The sequence below is a fragment of the Prionailurus viverrinus genome, chromosome B3 (assembly GCF_022837055.1).
Source record: "Prionailurus viverrinus isolate Anna chromosome B3, UM_Priviv_1.0, whole genome shotgun sequence".
Lineage (NCBI taxonomy): Eukaryota > Metazoa > Chordata > Mammalia > Carnivora > Felidae > Prionailurus > Prionailurus viverrinus.
The window spans coordinates 27319907-27344174 of NC_062566.1; the positions used below are offsets into that span (position 1 = coordinate 27319907).

General features: G+C 58.7%; 1 protein-coding gene across 2 annotated transcripts; it reads left to right on the forward strand.

Annotated features, from left to right (window-relative positions):
• Window positions 1-240: 240 nt before the first annotated feature.
• Window positions 241-24268, forward strand: STRA6 (signaling receptor and transporter of retinol STRA6). Of its 2 annotated transcripts, XM_047864635.1 has the most exons (20): window positions 241-309; window positions 1908-1946; window positions 3889-4072; window positions 7527-7593; window positions 7908-7993; window positions 9185-9324; window positions 9961-9984; window positions 10191-10357; window positions 11687-11809; window positions 13975-14042; window positions 14213-14289; window positions 14561-14622; window positions 15569-15731; window positions 18860-18935; window positions 19941-20074; window positions 21203-21320; window positions 21404-21505; window positions 22205-22368; window positions 22627-22776; window positions 23405-24268. In XM_047864635.1, the coding sequence occupies exons 3-20, from the start codon at window positions 3960-3962 to the stop codon at window positions 23551-23553; spliced, it is 1983 nt and encodes a 660-aa protein (XP_047720591.1). In that variant the 5' UTR covers window positions 241-309; window positions 1908-1946; window positions 3889-3959; the 3' UTR covers window positions 23554-24268. The 2 variants fall into 2 exon arrangements, with proteins under 2 accessions (XP_047720591.1, XP_047720592.1); XM_047864636.1 differs by lacking the exons at window positions 241-309; window positions 1908-1946; window positions 3889-4072 and adding an exon at window positions 7281-7393.

The following is a 24268-nucleotide window of genomic DNA, read 5'->3' on the forward strand; positions in this document are numbered from 1 at the left end:
CTACCCCCACCAGAGTGCATGGAGAGGCTGGGGACCAGGAGGGTGGCTAGAAGACAACAGGGGACACTTGGGTAGTCACAGCCTCTGTGGCTTTGACCTTCTTGATACAGCCAGTGCCTCGTGTGCTAGCTCCACATTCTTGGGCCATGAAGTCATTGAGAGCAGTGAATAGTGGCCTTGGGGAGAGGAGAGCCCACAGTCAAAGAATCTCCAGGCTGGTAGCCCCACCCCTGCTGGGGCAGAGGCAGGGTTGAGACCCAGAGAGGCCAAGAGAACACTCAGGATCACACAGCCAGCCCCAGGGCTCAGGTAGGCTGCCTCCCCAACCAGGGCATTTCTCTTTGCTATATAGAAACTGTGTTCTTTCCTCCTGGGCCTGCTCCTGCCTGTTTCCAGCACGGCCCTGATCAAGGTACTGGGCACCAGGCTGCCTTCTGTCAGCTGTGCCCACACCCAAGGAGAGGGACAAAGCTCGCAACTTCTTCACCTCTGGTTAGGGCTTCCCTGAAGACGGCCTCTGCATCTCCCTGGTGAGGAGGGAGGTGATACCATGGGCACTGGAATAGCCCTGGTGGGGAGAGGCCACTGGAAGGCATTAACTGGAAGTCCCTCTTGGGGAGGGGGCAGGGTTTGGTTAGGGGAGAGGTACTGTGGGGGAGGGACCAGGCCTGGGCTCTGCAGGGCCCCTCCCTGCCAGCGTGGCTGCAGCCCCCGAGGTTGAGAGACACTCCTTCAGGCAGCCTGGATGTCTTTCCATCCAGGTGCCCAGCTGGGTACCCCTCTCTTCCTCCAGGTCTCTGCTCCAATGTCACCTCCTCACCAGGGCTTTCCTGACCATCCAGCCTAACGCAGCCAACTCCTGTCTGTGTCTCTTCTCTTGTCCCAGTTTATTTTCCCTCTCAGCACTCATGACACGGCCGTCTCTCCACTGCCCCGGTACACATTGGCTTCCCTGTCTCGCTCATTGCTACATCCTCAGTCTGTAGAACCTTCCCCGGTACATAATTGGCATGCAATCCACCTTTGTTGGCTAAATGAATGGATGAACAAAGCAGACTGGGGAGGCTCCCTCCAGGGAAGGAAACAGTCTCTGACAGGCAAGATGGTCCAGTTATGAACATAGAGAGAATGAGCTCCCCATCACAGACTGGACTCCAATTGTTGGAGGTATCATCATGGGGATTTAAGATCAGATGGGACTTAGTTGATCTCTAAGCTGGGGGTCCAAAACTCCTCAGCAGTGAAGGGAGTGCGGGGCTCTGGTGTTGGAGTAGAGAGTTCTGCAAAGCCTGGCTGGAGAAATAGTGGCCCGTATCGGACAGGCCCCTGGGGGAGTGACGGTCACTAGAGCAAGCCATGGCTTTGCAAACCCAGTTTATAAAGGCATTGTCACCAGAGAGCCCCATACTGTGCATCAGCAGAATGAGGGAGCAGGAAGCAACTGAGGCAGAGCTCTGCCCCCAGGACGTCACAGTCAGGCCTGGGAGGCTGGATTCACCCCAGGTTCCTGGGATCAGACAGGAAGTGTGGGCTCCCTCATCACATCACACAAAGTGCCGACTCTGTTCTGCGTCAGCTGACACTGACAACTCTGTGGGGTGGGGCGGGAGTTCTGAGCCGTCTTCCTGGAAGAGGGGCCATTGGGGAAGGAGGGGGAGCAACCGAGGCTGACAGAGAACTCGGGCCCTAATCCTGAAAAGCCTGTGGGCCTGGCTATTAAATTTACATGGGGGAGCTTTTAGGATTTCAAGCTCTGTCTCCTCTGAGCCTCCCCCAGGGCTGTTCACTCTATCAGGAACACACTTCCTTCTACCCCCACTCCCACCCTCAAGACCCCCACCCTTCGCTCACTGATTTTTCCTTGCCCTCAGATCTCCACAGAAAGGTTTTGTTTTTTTTTTTTTCAGGAATCCTCCACTTTTCCGGACCAAATTCAGTTTCCTCTGGTACGCATCAGAGCATTCTGTACCTTCCCTTTGTAGACAGGAAGACTCAGACTCCATACCCACTTGTCCCCCCTACACTGTAAACTCTCACATCCCAGGGCCCAGAATAGTGCCTCCACTTAGTCATTGTTCAATGAATTTTTGTTAAAAGAATAAATGAGGGGTGCCTGAGTGGCTCAGTTGGTTAAGCCACCGACTTTGGCTCAGGCCACGATCTCTCGGCTTGTGAGTTCGAGCCCCGCGTTGGGCTCTGTGCTGAAAGCTCAGAGCCTGGAGCTGCTTCGGATTCTGCGTCTCCCTCTCTCTCTGCCCCTCCCCTGCTCATGTTCTGTCTCTCTCTGTCTCTCAATAACAAAATGAAAATGTTAAAAAAAAAAAAAAAGTAAATGGATGGGGGCACCCGGGTGGTTCAGTTGGTTAAGCGTCCAACTCTTGATTTTGGTTCAGGCCATAATCACAAGGTTCGTGAGTTTGAGCCCTGCATCGGGCTCTGTGATGACAGTGCAGAGCCTGCTTGGGATTCAGTCTGTCTCTGCCCGCCCCCCCCCCCCCCCCCCCCCGTCTGCCCCTTCCCGCTCCCCGTCTCAAAATAAATAAACTTACAAAAAATAAAAAGAATAAATGGATGAATGCCTTTAAAAAAAAAAATCCTGTTGAATGAATACCTTAGCTGGGGAGGGCCATGTCCCAGGGCCCCTCTGGGGTATTGGAAAGACAGGGACCTTCAAAGGTTCAGAGGGCCTGACCCCCACCCTGGGACAGGGGCCTGAGAACTGTTCTCTGTCTTTATCTACATCTTGTCTCCCTTCTGAGCTGGGGCCAGGAGGGGGAGGGGAGCTGACCAGGGGTGCAGCCTCTCAGGGGAGGGAGGATGCAGAGGAAGCCCCAGCCTCTGCCAGGCCCTGCCTCCCTTACCCTCACCCCACAGCCTGGGAGGAGCAGGAGACCGGAGGGACCCTTCTCGCATACTCGCATACTCGTGGGTCTGGTTTGTGTTTAAAGGACTAATCTCCGCCTTGTGGGGGTGAGTTATCTCCTTGTGAAATCAAGTTGGAGAAACTAGAAGGGTTTACCAGTGAGACACATATTGCTTCCTTCATGGAACACCAGGAGAAGGAATGGCTAGACTCCCCCTCCCCGCCTCTGCCCCTAGCCCAGCTCCAGCTGTCTCCTTGGGTTGCAGGACGCTGGACTTGTGTGTAACTGGCGCGCTGCAGTTACAGTGGGCAAAGGTGTGGGCGCTTCAGGGCAGGCGCTGGGGGCAGGTATGTGTGTGTAGCCAGGTGCCCGCCCGACCCTCCTGGCCACACCCCTGCAGGGTGCAGCTGGGGCCCCGACGGGCAAGCTAAGGCTGGGCGGGGAGGGGGGGGGGGGGGGGGGGGGGGGTATCTCGAGGGAGCCCAAACAAAGAGGGGGATTAGGTTCAACCCCCGAGGGCAGAAAGGACCTGGAGCTCGGCTGGGAGGGTCCAGGCTGTTTAGGCCTGCCTGCTGCCCGCCCACCCTTTCATCTCTGCAGCTCCTTCCTCCCTGCCCTTCCTTGAGTGTGTGTCTGTGGGTCAGTCTGGGTGGCTTTGGGGAGGGGGAAGGAAGGGGGGGGGTCTCCGTGGGCAGCTTGGATTGGACAAACTTTCTTTGAAAATGGTCCTTTGCACAAAGGCTGGGGGTCAGACCGACAGGTGCTCCAGCAAGAACCTAAGGACCCTGAGGGGCGCATTCTTCCCAAGGGGATAACTATCTCCAGCAGGAACGGGCAAGACGGGGCGGGAAGGGACGGGAAGGGACGCAAAAAGCCCTTCCCCTTTTCCCGTGCCAGCCTGCCCTGGCCCTCTCTCCCAGACAGACTTTTCCAGAGAGCTAAAAGCAAGAAACTAACCTTTAGGATTAAAGAGAAACGTTTTTTGTTTGGGTTTCTTTCTTCCCTTTTTTCCCCCCCTCCTAAGCCTCTTTTCATATCGGTGGTGGCTTTTTCCCTGACTTGTCTGGGGGCGGGGGCAAGGAGAAAGGCCAGAGAATGTCGTCCCAGGCGGTGGGGAACCAGACCTCCTCTCAAGCCACGGATGACTACTCCTATGGCAACTGGTACATCGACGAGCCCCAGGGTGGCCAGGAGCTCCAGCCAGAGGGGTAAGTTGGAAGCCCTGGCTCTGTCCCCCAGGAGAGTGGGGTGTGGCCGAGGTCACCGGTGGGGGGATGGGGAAGCCCCTGGGCCAGGACTGCTAAGATGAACCATGTCGCTCATTTGCTGTGTGACCCTTGGCAAGTTACAGCCTCTCTGGGCTCCAGACCCTTGTTACGTGGGAATAACAGCCCTTGCCCTGATGTTGGTACTTGAGGGGGACCTGGGCTGGACGGTCACTTACAAAGCACCCGTGTGGTTTGTTAAAAATACAACCTCCTGGGCCCCATCCCTGCAAATTCAGATCCTGCCAGTCTGGGGCGGCTCCCTGGGTGACTCCAGCTGGGCTGGAGAGTGAGTGCTGGGTGAGTGGTTGAGGGAAGTTGGGCCTGCCTTCAAGGGGTTACTGGTTCCTGTGGTGACCATCTGGGGCGTGGTGTTCGCAAGTGTCAGGTTCCCTGGGCAGGCGAGGGCAGGGGGAGACCTGAGGAAAGAAAGTCTTTGAGGAAACATACCACCCTGTTGCCTTTGGCTGGCTCTGAGTCTCCATGAAGATGAGGGGGTCCTTTCGTTTTTGCAGGAGTGCTCAGGCGAGACCAGGGGCAGGGGGCAACCACAGCGCGGTCAAGTGCGGCCAGAGGACTTGCCAGCCCCTATCTTTGTTGAGTCTGGGCACCCCGGCAGAGGGGCCGGGGCTCCCTGGGCCCCACAGGCCGCCGAGGACTCCTCGCCTGTGTGGGCCCCAGAGCCCTGTTCTCCCCTTCCTGTTCCTGGCCCTGGCCCCAACCCCCACCCCCCCCTCCTCTGTCTGAGGGCTTACAGTACTGGAAAGGTGAGGCTGGGGGGGTGGGGTGCGGAGCCAGATGTATACACATCTGCTCTCCATCAACAGTGGAAACTGGAGAAGGAGACATGCCTGTGTGCCTCCCCAGGGGCTGGGGCTGCGGCTGGGCCAGGCTTGGGTCACCCAGCAGGGACAGAGGCCCCACCCAGGCCTGGGGGAGGCTGCTGTTGTTTGGAGCACTCAGGATGCTGGCCACCTGGTCAGCAGTTCCGCCGTCAGCAAGGGGTTTCCCACCCCCTTCCCGAGCTGATCTGGACAGCCTGTGGGCTCCCCTCGTCCCTGCTGCATATTTTGGGGGGCGGGAGAAGTAGCAGAACGGGGAGGGGCCCAGGAACCCATGAGGGCACGGATCCTGACTTGGGTTAAGACCTTAATCTGCAGCTGAGTCCTTGGGAGCCTCAGGGCCCGGGGGGATTGGTTGGGGCCGGGCTCTTCAGATATGGCTCAGAATGAAGTTGGGTACATAGCAGGGCCTGCGTGATGGGGAGCACTGCCTGTCATGTGCGTGGCATCTGGGATTTGCAGCTCCCTCCTCCCGCCCCAGGGAAGAATGAGGAGGAGGTTTGCTTGAGTCGACTTACTTGGCCAATCCAAGTCTAGTTGCTTGTCCCCCAAACCCCACCCCCGAAGGTGGAAGCTCAGGGGAATCCCAAGGAGATGAACTTGGGCTCACTTCTCCTTGAGTGAGTCAGACACCCCAGGGAGACGGCGCGCAAAGCGTTGAGGAGTTCCTGATGGTAGTCCCCCTTGGCACGTCAGTGTGCCCCAACAGGCTGGGGTTGGGGCTGGTGGGCACTGGTGACAGTGGCTGGCTGGACTGTCTCCTGGTCACACTTAGCCAGGGGCCCTCATGGTAGAAAAGTTTGGGGGGTGGGCAGTGAGTCTGATGGGGTGAGCTGTGTCATCTGGGGTCTTCTGTGGGCATAGGACTGCTCCAAGGAAGCCGAGCTGACCCTTTCCTACCCCTCGGAGCCCCTCTGACCAGGTTGTGTGCCCAGCCCGACATCTGCCCATGTGTTATCCCCTCCTCACCAATACTGACCTTCTCAGCCAGAGCCTGGGGACACAGATGCCTGTGGCAGCCGTCCAGGATGACACTCGCCTCCCCCGCCCCCTCACTTCAAAGGGGAATTGGAGGCTTCCCTCCTGGCCTGCCTCCCAGCAAGAGGCCAACACCAGGCCCTTCTGCTGTGGCGGTGGGGGGGAGGGTATCAGGCCCCCCCGCATCAGACAGCCAGCCTTTCCCTCCCAACCCAGAGAGATGTGCTTGCCTTTCCCTGTGAGTGGGGCCCTTTGTAGGCTCAGAGCCTAACGTCTAGGAACAGCGGTCTTGCCTCTCTGCTTCGGTGTCCGCACCACTGCTCTCTGACCTCTGTCCCTGAGTGTCTGAGACCGAGCCCGGGCTTCCTTGGCTACATGTGATTCTGGTCCTCACCTCTCATCTTGGAATAAGGCCTAGAACTCAGCGGTCATTCTGGAAACTCCCCTTCCTTCTACTCTCCTGTCTCCAGGCATGTACATTCTTGCTCCTACACACCTCTGAGACGCACCCTGCCATCCCCCTTCCCCAGCCACGGCTTGTGCTCAACTGTTTGAAAATGCCGATTCTCAAAGATTTTTGATGTACGGAAATGACCATTTCATACGGTTCAACTTCAAACTGCCTTTCACGCCCCTTACCTCTCCCGCCTGGTCAGACGTGGGCGTTGGAGCCAGGTGACCTCAGTTCGAATCCTTGCTCTGCTGCTTTCCTAACTGTGTGATTTGGGCAAGATACTTAGCCTCTCTGAGCTTTGGTCTCCTTGTCTGAACAAGGGGGATAATGATAGCACCCACCTCTTAGGTAACGCCTGAGTTAAGACAGGGAACAGACAGCATCGGGCACTTAGTCAAATTCTTTGTAAGTATTACTTGCTGCTGTTGTGATTCAAATTGAATCACAGAAATCTCCCCAAATCCAGAACAACCACCCTGTTCAAACACCCTCAGTGGCTCCCTAGTGCCTCTCAGGCCTGCTGCGACCTGCTTCTGGCCTGCCCTCCCCGCTGTAGACTGTAAACTGAAAGTGCCTGGCCCCGGCCACACGGTCGGCTGCCTCATGTTCCTTCCTCTACACGGAGCTACTTTTCCCCTTCTTTGCCTCAGCAGGTGCTAACCATCTTGTAAACTCAAATCAAAGGGCCAAACCATAGGGCCAAACACTTGATTGCTTGACCCAGGCAATGGTCTATGAGGGCTGGAGCAGTCAGGGAGGCTTCCTGGAGGAGGGAGGAATGAAGTGGGCCTTGAAGGATAGGAAGAATGTGGGTGAGAAAGAAGAGGGGTCCAGGTCCAGCTGGCCCACTCTGTTTCTCCCATGTTTTCCCCTGGGAGCCCCCTGTCTCCTTCAGCGCTGTAACCTCAGAGCTTGGCACGGGGCTGGCACACCACGAGGGGCGTGAAAACCCTGGAGTGACCCTGAGAAGGTGGAACTGGGCACGCTTGTGTAGGAGAGACCGGAGGGTTGAGGGGGGTGGTGGGTGGAGCCCCAGGGTAGACCGCCTGGGACCCCGAACCTGGCTGCACACCCAAGGGAGTCCCTACACGGCCCTGACCCAGCCTTCCCTCCCGCTCTGCAGGGAAGTCCCCTCCTGCCACCCCAGCGTGCTGTCCGGCCTCCTCCACGCCTGCCTGGCTGTGCTGTCGGTGAGTCCAACCTGAGTCCGGACTGGCTTGCAACCGACTGCCAGGCCGGGCAGGGGCTCTTGCGTTCCCTGCTGAGGCTGGTGAGGGGGGACCCCGGGAGCTCTCCCAGGGTGAGGACCCCAACCAGGATGCAGCCAAGTCCAACCTCGCAGACTTTGGCCACCTCTCTCTGGCCAGTCCCCAGTATGCCTCATGCTTGTGCCCTGGGGGAAGGGGAGGGAGGGGGCGTCCCGGGCATTGAGGCCAAGCCCTCAGACTCAGCCCCTCAGGGAAAGGTCTGGGCACCCACGTCCTGCTCTGTGCTCTCCTTTCAGATCCTTGTGCTGCTGATGCTGGCTGTGCTTGTGAGGCGCCGCCAGCTCTGGCCCCGCTGCGGGCACGGCAGGCCTGGACTGCCCAGGTTGGTGCCAAGGCCTGGGCACTCCCACTCAGGTGGCCCGGCTGACAGGAGCCACTCTGGGAGCGTGGTGGTTTGTTAGGTACCTAGACGTCAGCTCAGGTCTCGGTGACGTCCCCATCCTTTCAGCCTGGGGGCTCTCCCTACACCTACCTGGTTCTCAGTTTAGTCAGGAGCCCCAGAGGGAGGAGGGGGGGACCCGCTCAGGCCCACCTGCTCCTGTTCCAGGCCCAGGGAGACACAAACCCAACAGGGCCCGGCTCCAGGATATATTTCCTCAGACGGCCCATGGTCTGGACAGGGGATGCCCATGAGGGTTCGTTTCTCTTGAGGGTATCACCAGACCCCGATGTTTAAAGGCAGATCATGAGAGGCTGATCTCCAGTCCCTGTGGCTAGAACTTTCTTCCCCTATCTCCTTTAGTCCTGCGACCCCAGAGCCTGGGACAAGGATGGCCCTGAGGAGATGGGCCTGGGCAGGCTTATACGGGAGAGAACAAAGTGTTGGGGGAGGTGGTGATGGGAGCCCCAGTGTAGACAGCCTCGTTCCCAGGCCCAGACCACACACCCAGGTGGGTCCTGCCATGATGGTCTTGGGGAGGACTAGCCTGGGGTTTCTGTCACTGGTGGACCCAGGAAAGAGCTTGTGGGCTTGGAGGGAAGAAGGAATCAGGACGGAGCTCTCGAGGCATGAGGTGAAGCTGGATGACAGAAGCGGAAGGTCTGAGAGGCCTGCCCTGAACCCAGAGGGCCAGGGCCTGGGACGGCTGTGCCCGCTGTCTGCCCTCTGCCCCAGGCCACACCCAGGCCGGGGCGGTGGCTATTGCACAAGGATGTTGTGACTCTCCGAGCTCTCTGAAGGTTTGCCAGCCCAGACAGACTGATTTGTGTGGAGGCAGCTGTTTCCCGGAGCTTCCAGGGTGGGCGGAGGGAGGTGCTCTGGCTTGTTCCTACTGTGTTCGGGGTCCAGGTGTGGCGGGATGTCCTGGAGTCCCTTTGCCACAAGGCCCAGAACTTGGTACACAGTAGGCACCCCACAAATACGTGTGGGATGAATGGGTGATGGGGCCTCAGTTTCCATCGGGAAAGTTTCCACCTCTACCTCCCCGGTTTATGGAACGTGGCACAAGGGAATGGGGGTGGGGGTACAGGGCCTGAGTGACTCCCTCCTGTCCTGTCCCTGTCTCTGTGCCAGCCCTGTGGATTTCTTGGCTGGGGACAGGACCTGGATGGTGCCTGCCGCTGTCTTCACGGTCCTCTTCAGCTCCTTGTGTTTGCTGTTCCCCGCCGAGGACCCGCTGCCCTTCCTGACTTTGGCCTCACCCACTAGCCGAGGTACCCAGTGCAGCTGAGGCCCTGGGGCTAGATCGGTGGGATGCACCGGGTGGGAATTCGGAGCATGGGGCAGGGCCCTTCTGTAGCGAGTCAGGTAGTCCCCATCCGAGTCGTGAGCCGCTGCCGGGAAGATGCTGACCCGCTAAGCTCCCAGCTGCTCCCACAGTGCATGAAACCTGCCCTTTGTGGGTCCCAGCTGTTGGGTCACTACCGCCCTGTCCGCCTCTTCTGTTCTTGTGCAAACCGCACCCCCAGAACAGCGCAGGCTGAATCCCCCAGGCAGCCCGGCCCTCCGAGAACGGAGGAGAGTGGGGAGAAAGCAGGAGGGGTTCTGGAGAATTGAGAGCTGGGCTCAAGGAAGCGAGGGTGCAAAGGGCAGCTGCCAGCAAGAGGGGCCACTGTCCTCCACCTGATCTCTTCAGATCAACCAGTCCTCACAATGACCCTGCAAAGGGTGGGTGGTAGCCCCATCTCACACCGGAGGACCCTGAGGAGGGTCCGGGAAGGGAAAGGGAAAGGTAATAAAGTAGCAACTTTAAGTTTATTGACAGCTGACCAGGCACCTGTGCTAAGCGCCGTCCTTGTGTCTTCTCATGATGTCTTTGCTAATATACTACCACCATTTCCATTTTACAGATGGAGAAAGTGAGGCTCCCAGAGGTAACTTGCCCGAGATCACAACGCCGGTACTAGTCAGAACGTGAATTTGAATGTGGGCCTCTGGCTCACTGAACCAGCTGAGGGGCTCAGAAGGCGGAGGCAGGAGAGCGGCCTGGCGGGGGGGGGGGGAGGGGGGGGGGGCCTGGACCCAGGCCCCACATCTGCCTTTCCAGCACGTGTCTCCCTCTGCCCCTCTTGCCTTCCAGGGCCCTGGAAGATCCTCGCCCTGCTCTATTACCCTGCCCTCTACTACCCTCTGGCCGCCTGTGCCACGGTCAGGCACGGAGCCGCACACCTGCTGGGCAGCACACTGTCCTGGGCTCACTTCGGGGTCCAGGTGTGGCAGAGGGTAGAGTGCCCCCAGGCACCCAAGGTAACCGCGGACTCACGGCAGCCTGAGGCAGAGGGGCGTGGAGGGCTGCATGAGCCAGCATGGCTCCTCTCCTCTTATCTATGTGCTGGGCTTCTCTGCTGCCTTCCACTGTGCACAGAACTCCACTCCTGTAAACACAGGCCCTTCCACACTGGGCCTTCTGTGGGAAGAACAGGGGACGAGACTGGGCCTGTCCTCAGCACCGTCTAGGAGGGGACAGAGAGGGGAAAGGGAGAGCCTGAAATCCCTCCATTATTGACTCCCCAGCCTTCCTTTGGTCAGGCTGGAGTGGGGGCGAGGAGTGATGGAGGAAGACAAGCCCCGAGTAGGGGGATGGTCTTGGAGGGTAAAAAGAGAATTCTAGAACCTCAGAACCTGGTTCACTGGCTGCTGGCTGGGGGTGTGACGCTGCCCCATCTAGAGCCCCAAGGGTGGAGCCAGACAACCTGAGCTTGAACCCAGCTTCTTCTCTCCCTCCTCCCTCCTTTCCTTCCACAAACATATTTGAAACACATACTCCGTGCCAGGGATGTTTCCAAGCACTGGAACACAGCTGTGAACGGGACAGACGAAGTCCCTGGCATCCCAACAGTTGTCATTCCGGAAGGGAAGACACAATAAGTAAATATACAAAATGATGCCAGGTGATGCTAAGTGTTTTGAGGAAACCACATCACCAGTCCGAGGCTCGGTTTCCCCCCTGTAAACGGAGTTGATAACACCAATCCTTCAGGGCAGAGATGCAGATTGGTTGCTTTCTTTGAGAGCTGGGACTTGACTGGTCTTTTTCACCACTCAGAGCCTGGCACCTACTGAGCTCCCGGTAAAAACGTATTGAACTAACAAATAAGTGAGTGAATACAGAAGGAGCCCAACCCGGGGAAGGTCTCGGGGCCGGGAGGTAGGGCATGTACTTCCCCGGTGCCCAGGTCGCAATTGTACACAGACAAAATTAGGCCCTCTTCTAATTTTCAGGGGCCTGTGCCCAAAGCCCAGGAACGAAGGAACGTAGAAAGCGGGTGTCCCCGGTTTCAGACCCCATTGCAAGGAGGAGGGGATTACATAGCTTCTTCTCTTGGCTCCTCCTAGGGCTGTGGGAGTCCGGGAACCCGGGGGAGGGTGAGCATCTCCACAGGGCCTCACAAGGGGAAGCGAGAGTGTTGGTGCTGAGTGGCCCAGGTAGGGGGTGGGCATGAGAGACCCAGAGGCCTCAGGCCACCCTCATGGCAGGTGGGAGTGAAATGGGAAGGGAAATTGATCCTGGCCTTCTGTTGGGGGAGGAAGGCAGGAGGTTAGAGTGTCTGGAAATCTGTCTGTCTGTCTGCCTAGATCTACAAGTACTACTCCCTGCTGGCTTCCCTGCCTCTGCTTCTGGGCCTCGGATTCCTGAGCATTTGGTACCCGGTGCAGCTGGTGAGAAGCTTCAGCCACAGGACAGGAGTGGGCTCTGAGGTAAAGGGGCAGGGCCGGGCTGGGCTTCTGGTCACGCCCGACACCCTGAGCTCCTGTATGTCTGTTGGTGCCCTGTGGGCAATCGCGCCTCGTGTAGGGCATAGCACATAGCAGGTGCTCAGAAAATATTTGTTGAGTCACCAAGCGACTGGGTAGTCCCCCCTCCCAGGGCAAAGGTTAGGCCAGGCCCTCAGCTGGCACCCAGGATGCCTGGGGCACCCCACCGGACGCCCAATGGGGACCCAACAAAGGGAAGTGGACCAGAAGGCAGAAGTCAGAGCTCTGCTTCTGAGACACGGAGGCTCCAGGTGGAGAAATGAGACAGGCCAGAGGCCGTGTGCCCACTAGGAGCCCCGCAGATGCCGACATGATTCAGGAAACACCCAGGGCAGGGTCGCTTCGTGAATCAGTTCTAGGTTGGATATGGTTGGATAAAGGCAGATGAAGGGGTGGGCTGGAAGAACTGAGGCCGGGGTGGGGTTGGGGGGGGGTTGGTGAGGAGCCTCCTGGAGGAGGTAGGCTTCAGTAGAGGCCCTGAAGGACAGGAAGGATTTGGAGTAGGGAGAGAATAAGGAGAAGGTGTGCAGGTGTAGGAAAAGAGGAGTAAAGGGGCACAGATGGCTTGTGTCTGCTTCGTTCACACACAATTTGTAGCACTGGCCAGGTCTCAGCACACGATAGATACTCCACACATATTTGTGAAGTTTTTAGATCAATGGGTGGGTACATCATAACGAGAGAGAATTCTTACAAAACAAGGCAATCTTATTAGGAAGCTTTCTAAGCACCTACCAAGTGTCAGGCCCCAGGCGAGGTACCCTGGACTCAGAGCCACTGACTTGTGTCTGACCTCCAGGAGCTCCCAGTGCCCTGGGGGGGATTCAGGCAGCAACGAAGATTCACAGGGCAATGTGGGAAGCACGGGGCCCATCCCCCAGCCGTGGGCTAGCTTGGAACTGGGGGGGTCAAGGACTCTTCCTGGTGGGGGAGGAGAGGAAGAAAACCATCCCACAGAGGCCCTCAGGGGGAGGGGGACAGACTCAGGAAAGGTTGGGGACTCAGATGCCGAAAGGGCTTGGTTACACCCTTTAGTTGGGGAAGGTGAAGGCCAGGCTTGAGGCGGCGCGTGGGAGAGACAGTAGGGAGGTGGCTGCTATACGGACCGTGGGTGTGCGCGCGTGTGCAGGGGATGGGGTGCGGTCAAGGGGGTGTGGCAGGCAGCTGGCCCACGGGCCTGGAGCTCTGGAGAGGGGCTGGGACTGAAGCTAGACAGGGAGCCAAGGTCCCCAAGGACAGAAGGGGAGTGAGGCGGGAGAGGCTGGGTGGGCTCAGGTTCTCTAGTGGCCGCCCTGGGTCCTCCGTGGGCCCACCCGACTCTGGGTTTGGCTCTTACGTGGTAACACTGGGCACGTCTCTACCCTGCCTAGTCCCTTTCCTTCCCCCTCCAGGGATCTTCTCTGCCTCACCTCTCCCTCCATGCATGCCTTTCCTCTTGAGAAGTCCTGGGAGAAGTAAAATTCTCTTTGGCCCTGGGTCAGGGAGGTTTAAGCCTCAAAGGACCCAGTCAAGCTTCCAGCTGACCCACACTTCCCCTGGGTTTCAGGGTTGCCATGGCAACCTGTGACAGGCTTGCAGTCTCATGATCAGGGGCAGGGGCTAACCCCATCTTACCGTGGGCCTCTGCCACTTGGCAGGCCGCTTAAGGCCTGGGATGGGGCTTAGACAAATCCCGTGACCCTTGTGATCTCCTTGGAGTCGGAGGAGAGGCCTGGGGGATGTGACCTGGAATGGCCCCCTCCTGTGTCCTGGTCAGGGATGTGCCCGTGGGACATAGGTTCCCTTCTGCCCCAGTCTCAGCCGGCAGAGACCTGTGGGCCAGGAGGGAAGCAGTGAGCAGTGGCTAAAGCAGGAGAGAGCTGGAGACAGACCTCAAGAACTGCTCACACTGAGTATTTTTAGGAGACTGATAGTCTCATATTTAGGGAGGAGAAAGGGCAACTTAAGGGGGCACGGACCTCGCCCCCCCCCCCAGGTCAGTCCTCTGCACCCTACTACAGGCAAGAAGCTTTCGTGGAGCCCACTGTGGTTCCCTGAGCCAGGGACCCAGGGATGGCTCCAGGCCATCTCCAGGTCTCATCTGCTCGTCCATTTGTCTGTCTCCACAGGGGCTGCAGAGCAGTTACTCTGAGGAATATCTGAGGACCCTCCTTTGCCGAAAGAAGCTGGAAAGAAGGTGAGGTCCTAGGCATTGCCTGTGGGCCAGTGGGCAGAGCTGGTAGGCAGGCTAGAGGCTGTCCCTGGGCAGCATGGTGGGGCAGAGTGAGGAATAAGCCAAACTCTGGGGCTGAGGCTCAGGGCAGGGGTTTCACCTGAGGGTACCTGCCTGCCTTGGTCTTTCCGCAGCTCCCACACCTCCAAGCACGGCTTCCTGTCCCGGGTCTGGATCTGCTACGGAAACTACATCTACACTCCACAGCGAGGTATGGAGTGGGGAGCTGAGGTCAAGAGTGGCAGGTGACCTCACCCATTCCTTGCACGAAACAGCTGCAGTGGGAGGCCAGCTCCCGTCCCCCAGAACCCCTGTCAGGAGAAACAGCCCCAGCTGGGGACAAGGGGAAAGCCCCTGGCCTGGCTTTGGTGGTCTAGGGTCCTGTAAGTCCTGGCCCTTTTTCTGGGCTCTTTGGGAGGGGTGGGGGCTCCCAGGCCTGAGTGGTGCTGGGCTTCCCACATCCCTCCTTTTGGCGACTGCAGGATTCCGACTCCCTCTGAAGCTGGTGCTTTCGGCCACCTTGACGGGGACAGCCATCTACCAGGTATGTCCTGTCCCCGCAGTGCCATTTGCCTCTGGACCCCTGCTCCCAACCCCCAAGCCTGGGATGGCGCAGGCCCAGCTCAGCTCCCCCAAAACCCAAACTACAATCCTGTCTAGCTGTTTCTGGACATCTTGGGAATGCTGGCTGACCCAGAAGAGAGGGGGTGTCAACTCCTACTGGGCTCAGATAGAGTCAGAGCATGGGTTCTGGAGTCATACAAACATGGATTTAAACCCTGACTCCATCATTTGCCTCCTGTGTGACCTTGGGCAAGTTATTCAACATCTCTGAACCCATTAGCTCAGCTGTAAAATAGAGGAAATAGAATTACTTTCTTCCTTGAGCATTTGGGAAGTTTTAGGCAGATTTGGGCAGTTAGGAAGGAATATGTGTTTAAGAAATACTCCCCTCCCCCCCCCCCCCCAGCATACCCCCAGAAAACCAAAAAGCCCAAATCCTGGGAGATAGGCAGGATTTTTTTCTCCATTTGACAGATGGGGGAAATTGAGGCTCAGAGAGGTGGATTTGACTTGGCCAAGTTCCTATTGCTAATACCTCACGATAGCCAAAACGTGAACCCCGGTGAGCCTGGGCTCATCCGTATGAGACGCGGCTTTCGCCAACATGGGAAATTGGAAATTTCATGTTCTGAGGTTTAGACAGTTGTCCGAGAGACAGATGTGCACAGCTGTGCCGCTTGGAAGTACGGCTGCCGCCTGTTAGGCCAAAGTCAGATCTGCTCGTGGCGTGAGGGGTAGGGGCAGGAGGACGCCGCTCTCGGGGCAGACAAGAATTCTGGCGGGTGCTGGCCCTGTGGATGCAGCCGTGTGCCGCGGCAGTTTCTCCCCCGAAGTCTCCCTGCTGGCTCAGAAAACGCTTCTCCTGGGATGGCCGCCTGGTGTGAGCACGGCCAGGTCCTGGCACCTTCATTCTGGGGCTCTTCCAGGTGGCCCTGCTGCTGCTGGTGGGCGTGGTACCCACCATCCAGAAGGTGAGGGCGGGGATCACCACGGACGCCTCCTACCTACTGGCCGGCTTTGGGATCGTGCTCTCAGAGGACAGGCAGGAAGTGGTGGGGCTGGTGAAGCATCAGCTGTGGGCTCTGGAAGGTGAGGCCTCCCCGGAGTCCCTGAGGGCCCGTTGGGGGGACCTGAGCCGGACACCCAAGCTCAGTCCCAGCTTGCCAGGGACATGCGGGGTGCTCATGGGTATGTCTCTTCCTCTGTGTGGGTCTCAACTGCCTCCCCTCCAAACTGGGCTGGTTGCAGCGTCCAGTTCCAAGTCTCTGAGACCTGAAGGAGTCATCTCAAGCCCCTTGTCAGCTTGTGTGGTGTCTCCCACCCCAGCTCCAGGGTGCAGCTCTCTGGGCCTGGAGATGGGCAAGGCCTTGGATGTGTGGGCTGAAGGGACAGCCGGTTGAGCCTTGCTGAGGGTAGGGAAGGAGGAAAGGAGGCAGTGACGTGGGACACTGGGCCGGTGGGGTTGGGCAGGATGATGCTTTCTCTTCCTCAATCCCTATCCTCCTGGGCCATCTCCTTTCTCCTTCCCTCCCTTGACAATGAGCCTGTGGGCCGGGGAACCATACCAGCCTCCCCTTCTGGGGTCTGATGCCTCCTTTAGCCCTTAGTCCTGTCATCCACCTATACTACCTCCCAGGCCCTCCCAATAGCCCTGCGGAGGAGACTGAGAAGTGTCCCCCCTTGACGCATGGGAAAGGATTCACTTGGGGTCGCACAGCCAGGCAGAGTGGAGCTAAGAGAGTAATACAGTCTCCACCACCTTGAGCCAAGGCCTGGTGGTCAGGAGTCCTGGGCCTGCACCCTTTGATGACTTGGGGGTCCTGGGCTGGTACGAGTGCCCTGGCTTCCGAGGAGGAACATGGGATGGTCGGAACTTAGGCTGCCAGCCTTGCAGGTGGAGGTGTGACTGCTCAGCAGCTGTTCCTGACTGTTAACATCATCCTCTCCCCGCAGACCAGGCATGCCGAGCACGGAAAGGGGCAGGACGTGGGGGTGGGCAGAGATGTGTGCAGTTACCACTTCCTTCCCTGACCACCACTCCCACCGCCTTCCTGAGCGTCTCTGCTCCCATTCGAGAGGCTACCCTGGACATGTGGCCCTACAAGTTGGACGGGTGACAAGTTCTAGGTGGGCTGAAAATGACACCTCCAGGAAGGTTTTCTAAGTTGGCTGTCAGCTGGGCCACAGGCAGGAGCAGACGTGGCCCACATCGGCCCACATCCAAGGTCACAGCAGCCCTGTTAGCTCAGCCTCATCAATCCGCAGGAACAGGAAATGGAGGCTCAGAGGCAGGAGGCGACATGTCCAGGATGGTGGACTTTTTCTACTCACCACACTGTCATTTACAATCACCTGCTGCAGCTTCCAAGCCTAAATGCTTCCACTTTGGATCTTGTTGGATTCAGGGGCCAAACAGAGCAGTGTTTGCTCTCCTAGTCCGCAGATGAGGAAAACTGAGGTCCAGGAGGGTCCAGAGCTATGTCCAAAGCCACTCAGTAAGCCAGGGATGGGACTGAGATTATATCCGGGCTCAGGGGCCCTTTGGTCTGTGCTTAGCTTGAGGAGCTAATGTCTGCTGAACCCCAAGACCCTATTTTCCGGCTGCCCACTGGGCACCTGGACCATAAGCCTAGCATCGCTCACAGAGGGCCCTGCCTCTGAGTCACATGGACTAGATCAGACAGCTCAGATGGAACTCCTGCTTCATCGCTTAAAAGCTGTGTGACCCTGGGCAAGCCACTTCACTTCTCTGGACTTGACTTTCCCTACTGCAAAACAGGTGTTAAAGCTACAGAGGCAGCCTTGTCGCTGAGGCCCTCAACCCAGTGGGGGGGAAGACCGATCTATCTGGGGGGAGGAAGCAGAGAGCAGGAGGATTTTGTGGGTACCAAGATTTGGAGAGACCCAGGTTTGGAACCAACTGAGGGAGAAAGGAGCGGAGGTAGATGAACAAAGATCAAAGGCCAGGCCTGGGGCCAAGGGGGCTGCCCCCCCCCCCCCCCCCCCCCCCGCCGCGTTAACCCATCCACTCACCTGCACAGGCTCACAGACAGGCCCCTCACCTGGCAGAAGGTGGTCCAGAGCGCCCTCTTGTTGGTGCTGAGCTGGCTCCTGAAGGGCAAGAGGAGCAGGACAGAGCTGCATGTGCCCAGTGCTTTCTTAGGTAGCAGTTGTTCTCAAGCCTGGCTGTGCCTGACAATCACCTGGTAACTTTTTTTAAAATCCCAAGGCTCAAGCCGCTTGCCAGACTCCAGAAACTCTGAGGGTGGGGCTCAGCCTCTATGACTGAACAAGCCCTCCTGGTGATTCTGCCACCAGCCTAACTTCAAGAAGTTAGCAGGCCCTCAATACCTGTCTGATGGCCTGGTTGATTTCAGTCAATGGCTGATTGAAATGGATCATTAAGGCTCTATCTTTGCGCAGCCCCCAGTGCTGTGGCTCTCAAGCCGGGCTGCATTCAAAAGCCAAGGACTGGGTCCCACACCCAGAAATTCTGATTTCATTGGCTTGGGGTGCAGCCGGGGCCACGAGGGGTTTTAACAGCTCCGGGAGGTCGTGCTGTGCTGTCAGTGCAGAGACCCACCTCTCCGACACCTGAGGCTACAGGGAACTAGTGCCTGCCTCTCCTTGTGTGTTTGCTCCTGCTCCCCAGTCTCTGGATGGAACACAGACACCAGGAACGCTTCCCTAGGGTGACTGATGCGATCAGGGGGCAGGCACGCCAGGCTGATTCTGGGTCCGCTTGGAAACAATTGCAGGTCTCGAGCCATCACTTCCCAGCAGCGCAACTGGTGGGTCAGGCCCTCTCGCTGAGCCTCAGGCCCCTGGTCAGCCCAGCACCCCTTCCGTGGGGTTGTTGTGAGGGTGCAGACTGAGGCTGGGTGTTGATGGAGGGCAGGAGGCTTGCGGCCCCCAATCCTTGCTAGGCCTGAATGCAACACGCCGCAATGGAAGCAGCAAGACAGATGTGAAGACCAGGTCTGCAGCCTCAGAGCTGGCTTCTCCCTGTCCTGGCCGCCAAGTCACTGGGCAGGAGACCGCTGAGAACGTTGACTTGCACTGCGCCTGAGAACAGGGGGTGGGGTGGTGGCAAGGGGTCTCCACTCAAGGCGGAGCGTGGGTGGGGGGCAGGGGTGACTCCTACCTGGGCACCGCCCCGGCAGCAGTTTGGGGGCCCCGGGGAGGCCGTCCACTTTGCTCTCTCTCCCCCCCTTCAGTTTGCTACATCTCGGCCTTGGTCCTGTCGTGCTCACTCACCTTCCTCATGCTGATCCGCTCACTGGTGACACACAGGTCAGTGGCAGGCTCTGACTCCCCAGTGCAGCTGTGGGGAAGAGGTGCAGGAGCCCTGAGCCAGGAGGCCTGTGGGGAAAGCCCTGGGTCTGGGAAGAGGGGAGAGCCACTGCAGGCCCAGGTGGTCACTGTGTCCGCCTGCCCAGCTGCCCTGTGGTGGGTGGAGAAGGCGGGGCCTCGCCGTGCCCACCCTCCCGGGCTTCCTGTCTGGTGGGAGTGATACAGGGCTGGAAGACCCCAAGCTGGGGTGTGGACTTTGCCCTCTGAGAAGGGACCACCTGGGTGGGCTGGAAGGCAGCCTGGGAAAGCCGGGGGTTGGAAGAGGCAAGAGATGGGGGAGGAAGAGTGGCCAGAGGCAGGAGGAACAGTGTCAGAAACAGGGACTGGAGTGAACCTGCCACATGCCAGCGTGGCTGTGGAGGTGGCCCGCCTGGTGCTGGGGCGCTGAAGAGATTGTGATGGGCCATTGAATCCCAGACTGCCTCGCTTGCCCGCACACTGTGAGCTGTGAGCAGAGTGGGGAAGAAGGTTCTGGTTAGGAGCAGCGTGGGTGGGAAGGGGAGCAACGGCAGAGTGTGCATTTGCCAGGCCTCAGGGTGTTTACCCAGGGATCTTTTCCCACAGGGTTGGCCCTACTTAGGCCGGCGTTCAAGGCTCTCAAGCCTCTGCCTGCCTGGAACCTTGCTTCCTGCGAGTCACTCTCCGTTCCTACAATCGTTTCCTCGCCTTTCTGACTTGGCTCAGGTTGAGCCTTCCGCCTGAACTCATCTCCCTCGATCTCTGCCTTGCACTAAAACTTACACTCATTCATCCTTTAAGACTCTACTCAGATACCACCTCCTCCAGGAAGCCCTGTCTGGCTCCCACAGCCCTTGGCTTTCCTGCCTGTGGCCATAGGTTGTAAGGAGACAGGGAATTCTGCCAGAGACTGGCCCAGAGGAGGAATTTAGGGAGTGTGTGTGTTCCCTGAGATCTCTGCTTTCCTCACCCCCTTCCCCCAACCAGGGTCAACCTGCAAGCTCTGTACCGAGGGGCTGCCCTGGACCTGGGCCCCCTGCCCCGGAGTCCCCACCCCTCCCGCCAGGCCATATTCTGTTGGATGAGCTTCAGTGCCTACCAGACTGCTTTTACCTGCCTTGGTGAGCACCCCCTTGCCCCCTCCCCCGCCCCAGCTGGGGAGGGGAGAGCACTCAGCAGGTCTTGGCTGCCCCTGGGTGTCTACCCGTGCTGGGGCAAACTGGGGCGAGATCAACAAGAGGGACCCACCTTGCCTTCTCTGCCTTCTGGAGGCTCACTCAGGTTGAGGGAGAGGGGCAGGCGCAGAAGCCCTTGGGGAAAGGATACCCCTCACATGAGGATGGCCCCTCACTGCCACCAGGTGTTTCCACAGAGGGTGAACCCAGGGCTGGAAGGTGGGAAGTTCACGGAGGCACATTCCTGCTTACATAAGGGTGGGTTATGCCACAGTGGGCTGCCTTGTGGAGATAATGAGATCCCTATCACTGGGGGTATGCAAGCAGGGTTCTGTGGTCATTGTTGGGGCTGCAAAGGGGGCTCTGCCCTGAGAGGGTTAGGTTAGGTTAATTTCTAGCACGTTTCTGATTCTCCCCACGGGCAGCGCAGTGAATAAAGCCCTCTGAAATGGGAGGGGGCTGGGGCCAGTGTGGCAAAAGCCAGGGCCTGATTTCCCTGCCTGCTGGTTCCTTCGGTCCTCACCTCCCCGGGGGAGGAGGAGAAGAATGACAAAGGAGAAGAGAAATTACTAGTGCAGAAAGTTGTAATTCCTCCTCTTGGTAGACTTTATACCTCCCAAGCTCTTTTAGACACATGACCTCGTGTAAACAAGTAGCCAGTTGTTTCCATAGTCGAGTTTCTGGCATCAACTGTGTGCCAGGACTCTGGCCAATAGGAATGCAACACTAATTTAAAATGCAATCTTGTCCCCAAGGGCTTGGGGACAACTGGGGGGAAATAACGTTTGCAAAGCACTTTGTGGTTTTCAAAGAGTTGCCACAGACATTATATCATTGGATCCTCCCAGCAAGCCTGCTGAGGTAGGGGCCATGACCTCATTTGACCGAGGAAGAACCCGAAGTTCAGAGAGGTACAGTAACGTGCTCTAGTTGGCACAGCTAAGGCAGCGGCAGAGCAGGGATCTGGAACCAGGTTTGCCCCATTCCTAAGCCCTTGGGTTCCTGGGAGTGCCAGGGTGGGCTGGGGTCCCACAGAGCCTGATGTCTGTCCCCCTGCACCTCCCTGTCCTGCAGGGCTCCTGGTGCAACAGATCATCTTCTTCTTGGGGATCATGGTCCTTGCCTTCCTGGTGTTCATGCCCGTGCTCCACGGCAGGAACCTCCTGCTCCTCCGATCCTTGGAGTCCTCATGGTGAGAGAAGCAAGGAGCTGAGGGCTCTAGGCCCACCGCCCAGAGGGCCACTAACAGTGACATCCTCCCCACCCCACCTGCAGGCCCTTCTGGCTGACCTTGGTCCTGGCCGTGGTCCTGCAGAACATGGCAGCCCACTGGATCTTCCTAGAGACTCGCCATGGACACCCAGAGCTAACCAACCGGTGAGGCAGCTCCTGGGCTTGTGGTCTCCTCAGGACCTCAGCCTCTTCTTCTTCGGGGTCTTTCCTATTGTGTCCTTCTTCCTCCGCTGCCATCTCTCCCTTTTTTCTCGGGAAGCCCAGCGGAGGGTAGGAGAGCTTGACTTTCCCAAAGAGAAAGGGAACAGTGGCCCAGCCGACTCCAGAATACCTCTCTGCTCACCTGTCACAGTGCCAGAAATACTCCATGAGGCTTTCCTGCTTTGGGGATCAGCACCGCTCTCCCCTGGACCCTCTGTGTTCCCCAAAACCATGTGTCTCCCTCTTTGCAGGTTAACAGAAACATTTCCATGTTAGATGGAAAGGCTGTGGGAGGACCTCAGCCCCAGGAGAGACTCGGAGTCAGTGGACAAGGGACGCAGAGGAGGGAGATGGGACACTGGGGTCACAGAAAGTTCCAGGACATAAGCCCCAGCTCTGCCACTGATAGCCTTAGCTAAGCCATCCAGTCTCTCTGGGCCTCAGTACCACCACCTGTCTCCCAGCGTGGTGGGGGGAAGAGAGCAGGCCCAGCACAGAGCAGGGTGCTTAGAAGGTATACTCGATAAATGATAGGCAGTGAACAACAGTGGCTGTGCTTAGTACCTAGGTCTGACCCTGACCCCGAGGAAGGGGCTTGGTGGGGGAGGGCCAGCCTCAGCCTTTTCTCTCCCCCCACCCCAGGCGAGCGCTCTCCGCAGTCACGTTCTTTCTCTTCCCCATCAACGTGCTGGTGGGCGCCGTGGTGGCTGCCTGGCGAGTGCTCCTCTCTGCCCTCTACAATGCTGTCCACCTTGGCCAGATGGACTTCAGCCTGCTGCCACCTCGAGCCGCCAATCTCGACCCCGGTAGGGCCACTGGGCAGGGGCCAGGAGCAGGGGTTGCTTAGGCTGTGCAAGCAGCGAGGGAGGCTCTGCCCCGAGCTAGTCCACGAGGGACTGTGGCAGGTGTGGGCGGGGGACCCACGGGCAGCGCAGGCGCCGTGCGCTCAGGGGGCCGGGGGCGCGCCGGCAGGCTGCTCAGGACACTTCCGGTACGTGTGTTAGGGGTGGCGGCGGAGCGGGGGGGCTTCCTCCCCCAGCGCTGCCGTCCTCCACCCACCGCAGGCTACCACACATACTGCAGCTTCTTGAAGATCGAGGCCAGCCAGTTGCATCCAGCCACGACAGCGTTCTGTGACCTGCTTCTGCGAACACAGCGGCCCCAGCCTCTCCGGGGCCCCCAGGATGGCCTCAGACACGGGGAGGAAGAAGAAGGTGGGCCTTCCCCCTGGGGATGGCGGGAATTGAGCCCACCTTCTCGGAGGGACGAGGCATGCCCCCGCCCCCTGCCACACATAGGACGTATGTACGACGTACAATGGAGTGAACCACAGGAAAATGCTCACTTCCTCTCTCCCTCCGCTGCCTGCGGGAGAAGGGAAGTGAGCATTTTCCTGGTGCCTCTCGAGGTAATTTTTTTCCTTGATCCCACCGCACACTGTCTCCCTCTGCGCGTTCCGTAAGAATGCACACACACACACACACACACACACCCTTCTCACGCAGAGAATGAGAGGTCTTCCCCTTCCTTACTGCCCGGGAAGTTCGCAGTAGGGAGGTGGGTACCGAGCTGGCTGTCCCAGCCCTTCCTCCAGTCCCCTCCATAGAGCTGGCCCCTCTCTCTTCTGCCTGCCCCCTGCGGGACAACACCCTGAGCCTTTACAAACACCCCTCTGCGGCCCACACTTCTCCCAACCTCCCACCCTATGAGCGGGCCCCTGGAGCCCCGGGGTCACCAGCCTCCCCAACAACGCACATGAGGCTTTCAGACTGCTCAGGTTTGGCGCCAGAGGGGTTGGCTGGGTGTTTGCTGAGTGACTCACAGGAAGTCTCTCCCTCTCAGGGATACAGCTGCTGCAGACCAAGGACCCCGTGGCCAGAGGAGCAGGGCCCAGGGCCCGCCAAGGCAGGGCCCGCTGGGGTCTGGCCTACACGCTGCTGCACAACCCGGCCCTGCAGGCCTTCCGGAAGACGGCCCTGTCGGGGGCCTAGGTCAACAGAGCCCAGCCCCGAGGGTGCGGGAAGCCACCGTGTCCTTGTTTGTGCTGGGGTCCTCCCCTCCTCCCAGCCCACTCCCTCCCCAGCGTCCCCAGCGTCGCCCCCCAGCCAGGGCAGCCTCTCTGCCAGCAAGTTCCCCGGATCAGCGACCAGCACCAGAAGCCAGGGGTCGCTGTGGTTGGATGGAGGTCTGCCCACACCAGGAGCTTCCAGAGGGCTCTGGTCTGCACCCTTCGTCTTGGGAAGCCAGCAAGGGCTCCAGAGGAAGTAATTGGTGGTATAGGCTCTTGGTCTGGGAGCCAGTGGAACCAGGGAGGCCACATCCAGGCCCCTCCCCATGCTGGCAATGCCACCAGTCTCAGCCTCACTGCGGTCTTCTCCTGCCTGGCCTTGGTGAGGTTCAGCCCAGAACAGCTTCACGTTCCAGCTCAGCCCCACCTCAGCCTTGGATCTCACCACCACGGAACCAGACACAGGGCTTCCTCTCTCCTCCAGCTTCCCCCTCTCCTCTTGGGGGGGCCTCGTGCCTTCCTGCGAGGCAGCCCAGGAGGAAGCCATGGGCTCCTACTGGGCAGCAAAGTCGTGGCTCAAAGCAGGCCCCACACCGAGCTGGCCACACTTGAGAGCCTGATATTTTTGCAATTGGTATGCCTTTAGATATTATGAAAGGGGTTAGTGTGCTCCTTGTAATAAACTTGTCCCTGAGAAA

Coding starts and splice junctions, on each gene's coding strand:
- STRA6 (XM_047864635.1), top strand. CDS start 3,960: ATGTCGTCCCAGGCGGTGGGGAACCAGACCTCCTCTCAAGCCACGGAT. Junction 14,623..15,568: donor CGGGGACAGCCATCTACCAG/GTATGTCCTGTC, acceptor GGGCTCTTCCAG/GTGGCCCTGCTGCTGCTGGT. Junction 21,321..21,403: donor CGATCCTTGGAGTCCTCATG/GTGAGAGAAGCA, acceptor CCCCACCTGCAG/GCCCTTCTGGCTGACCTTGG.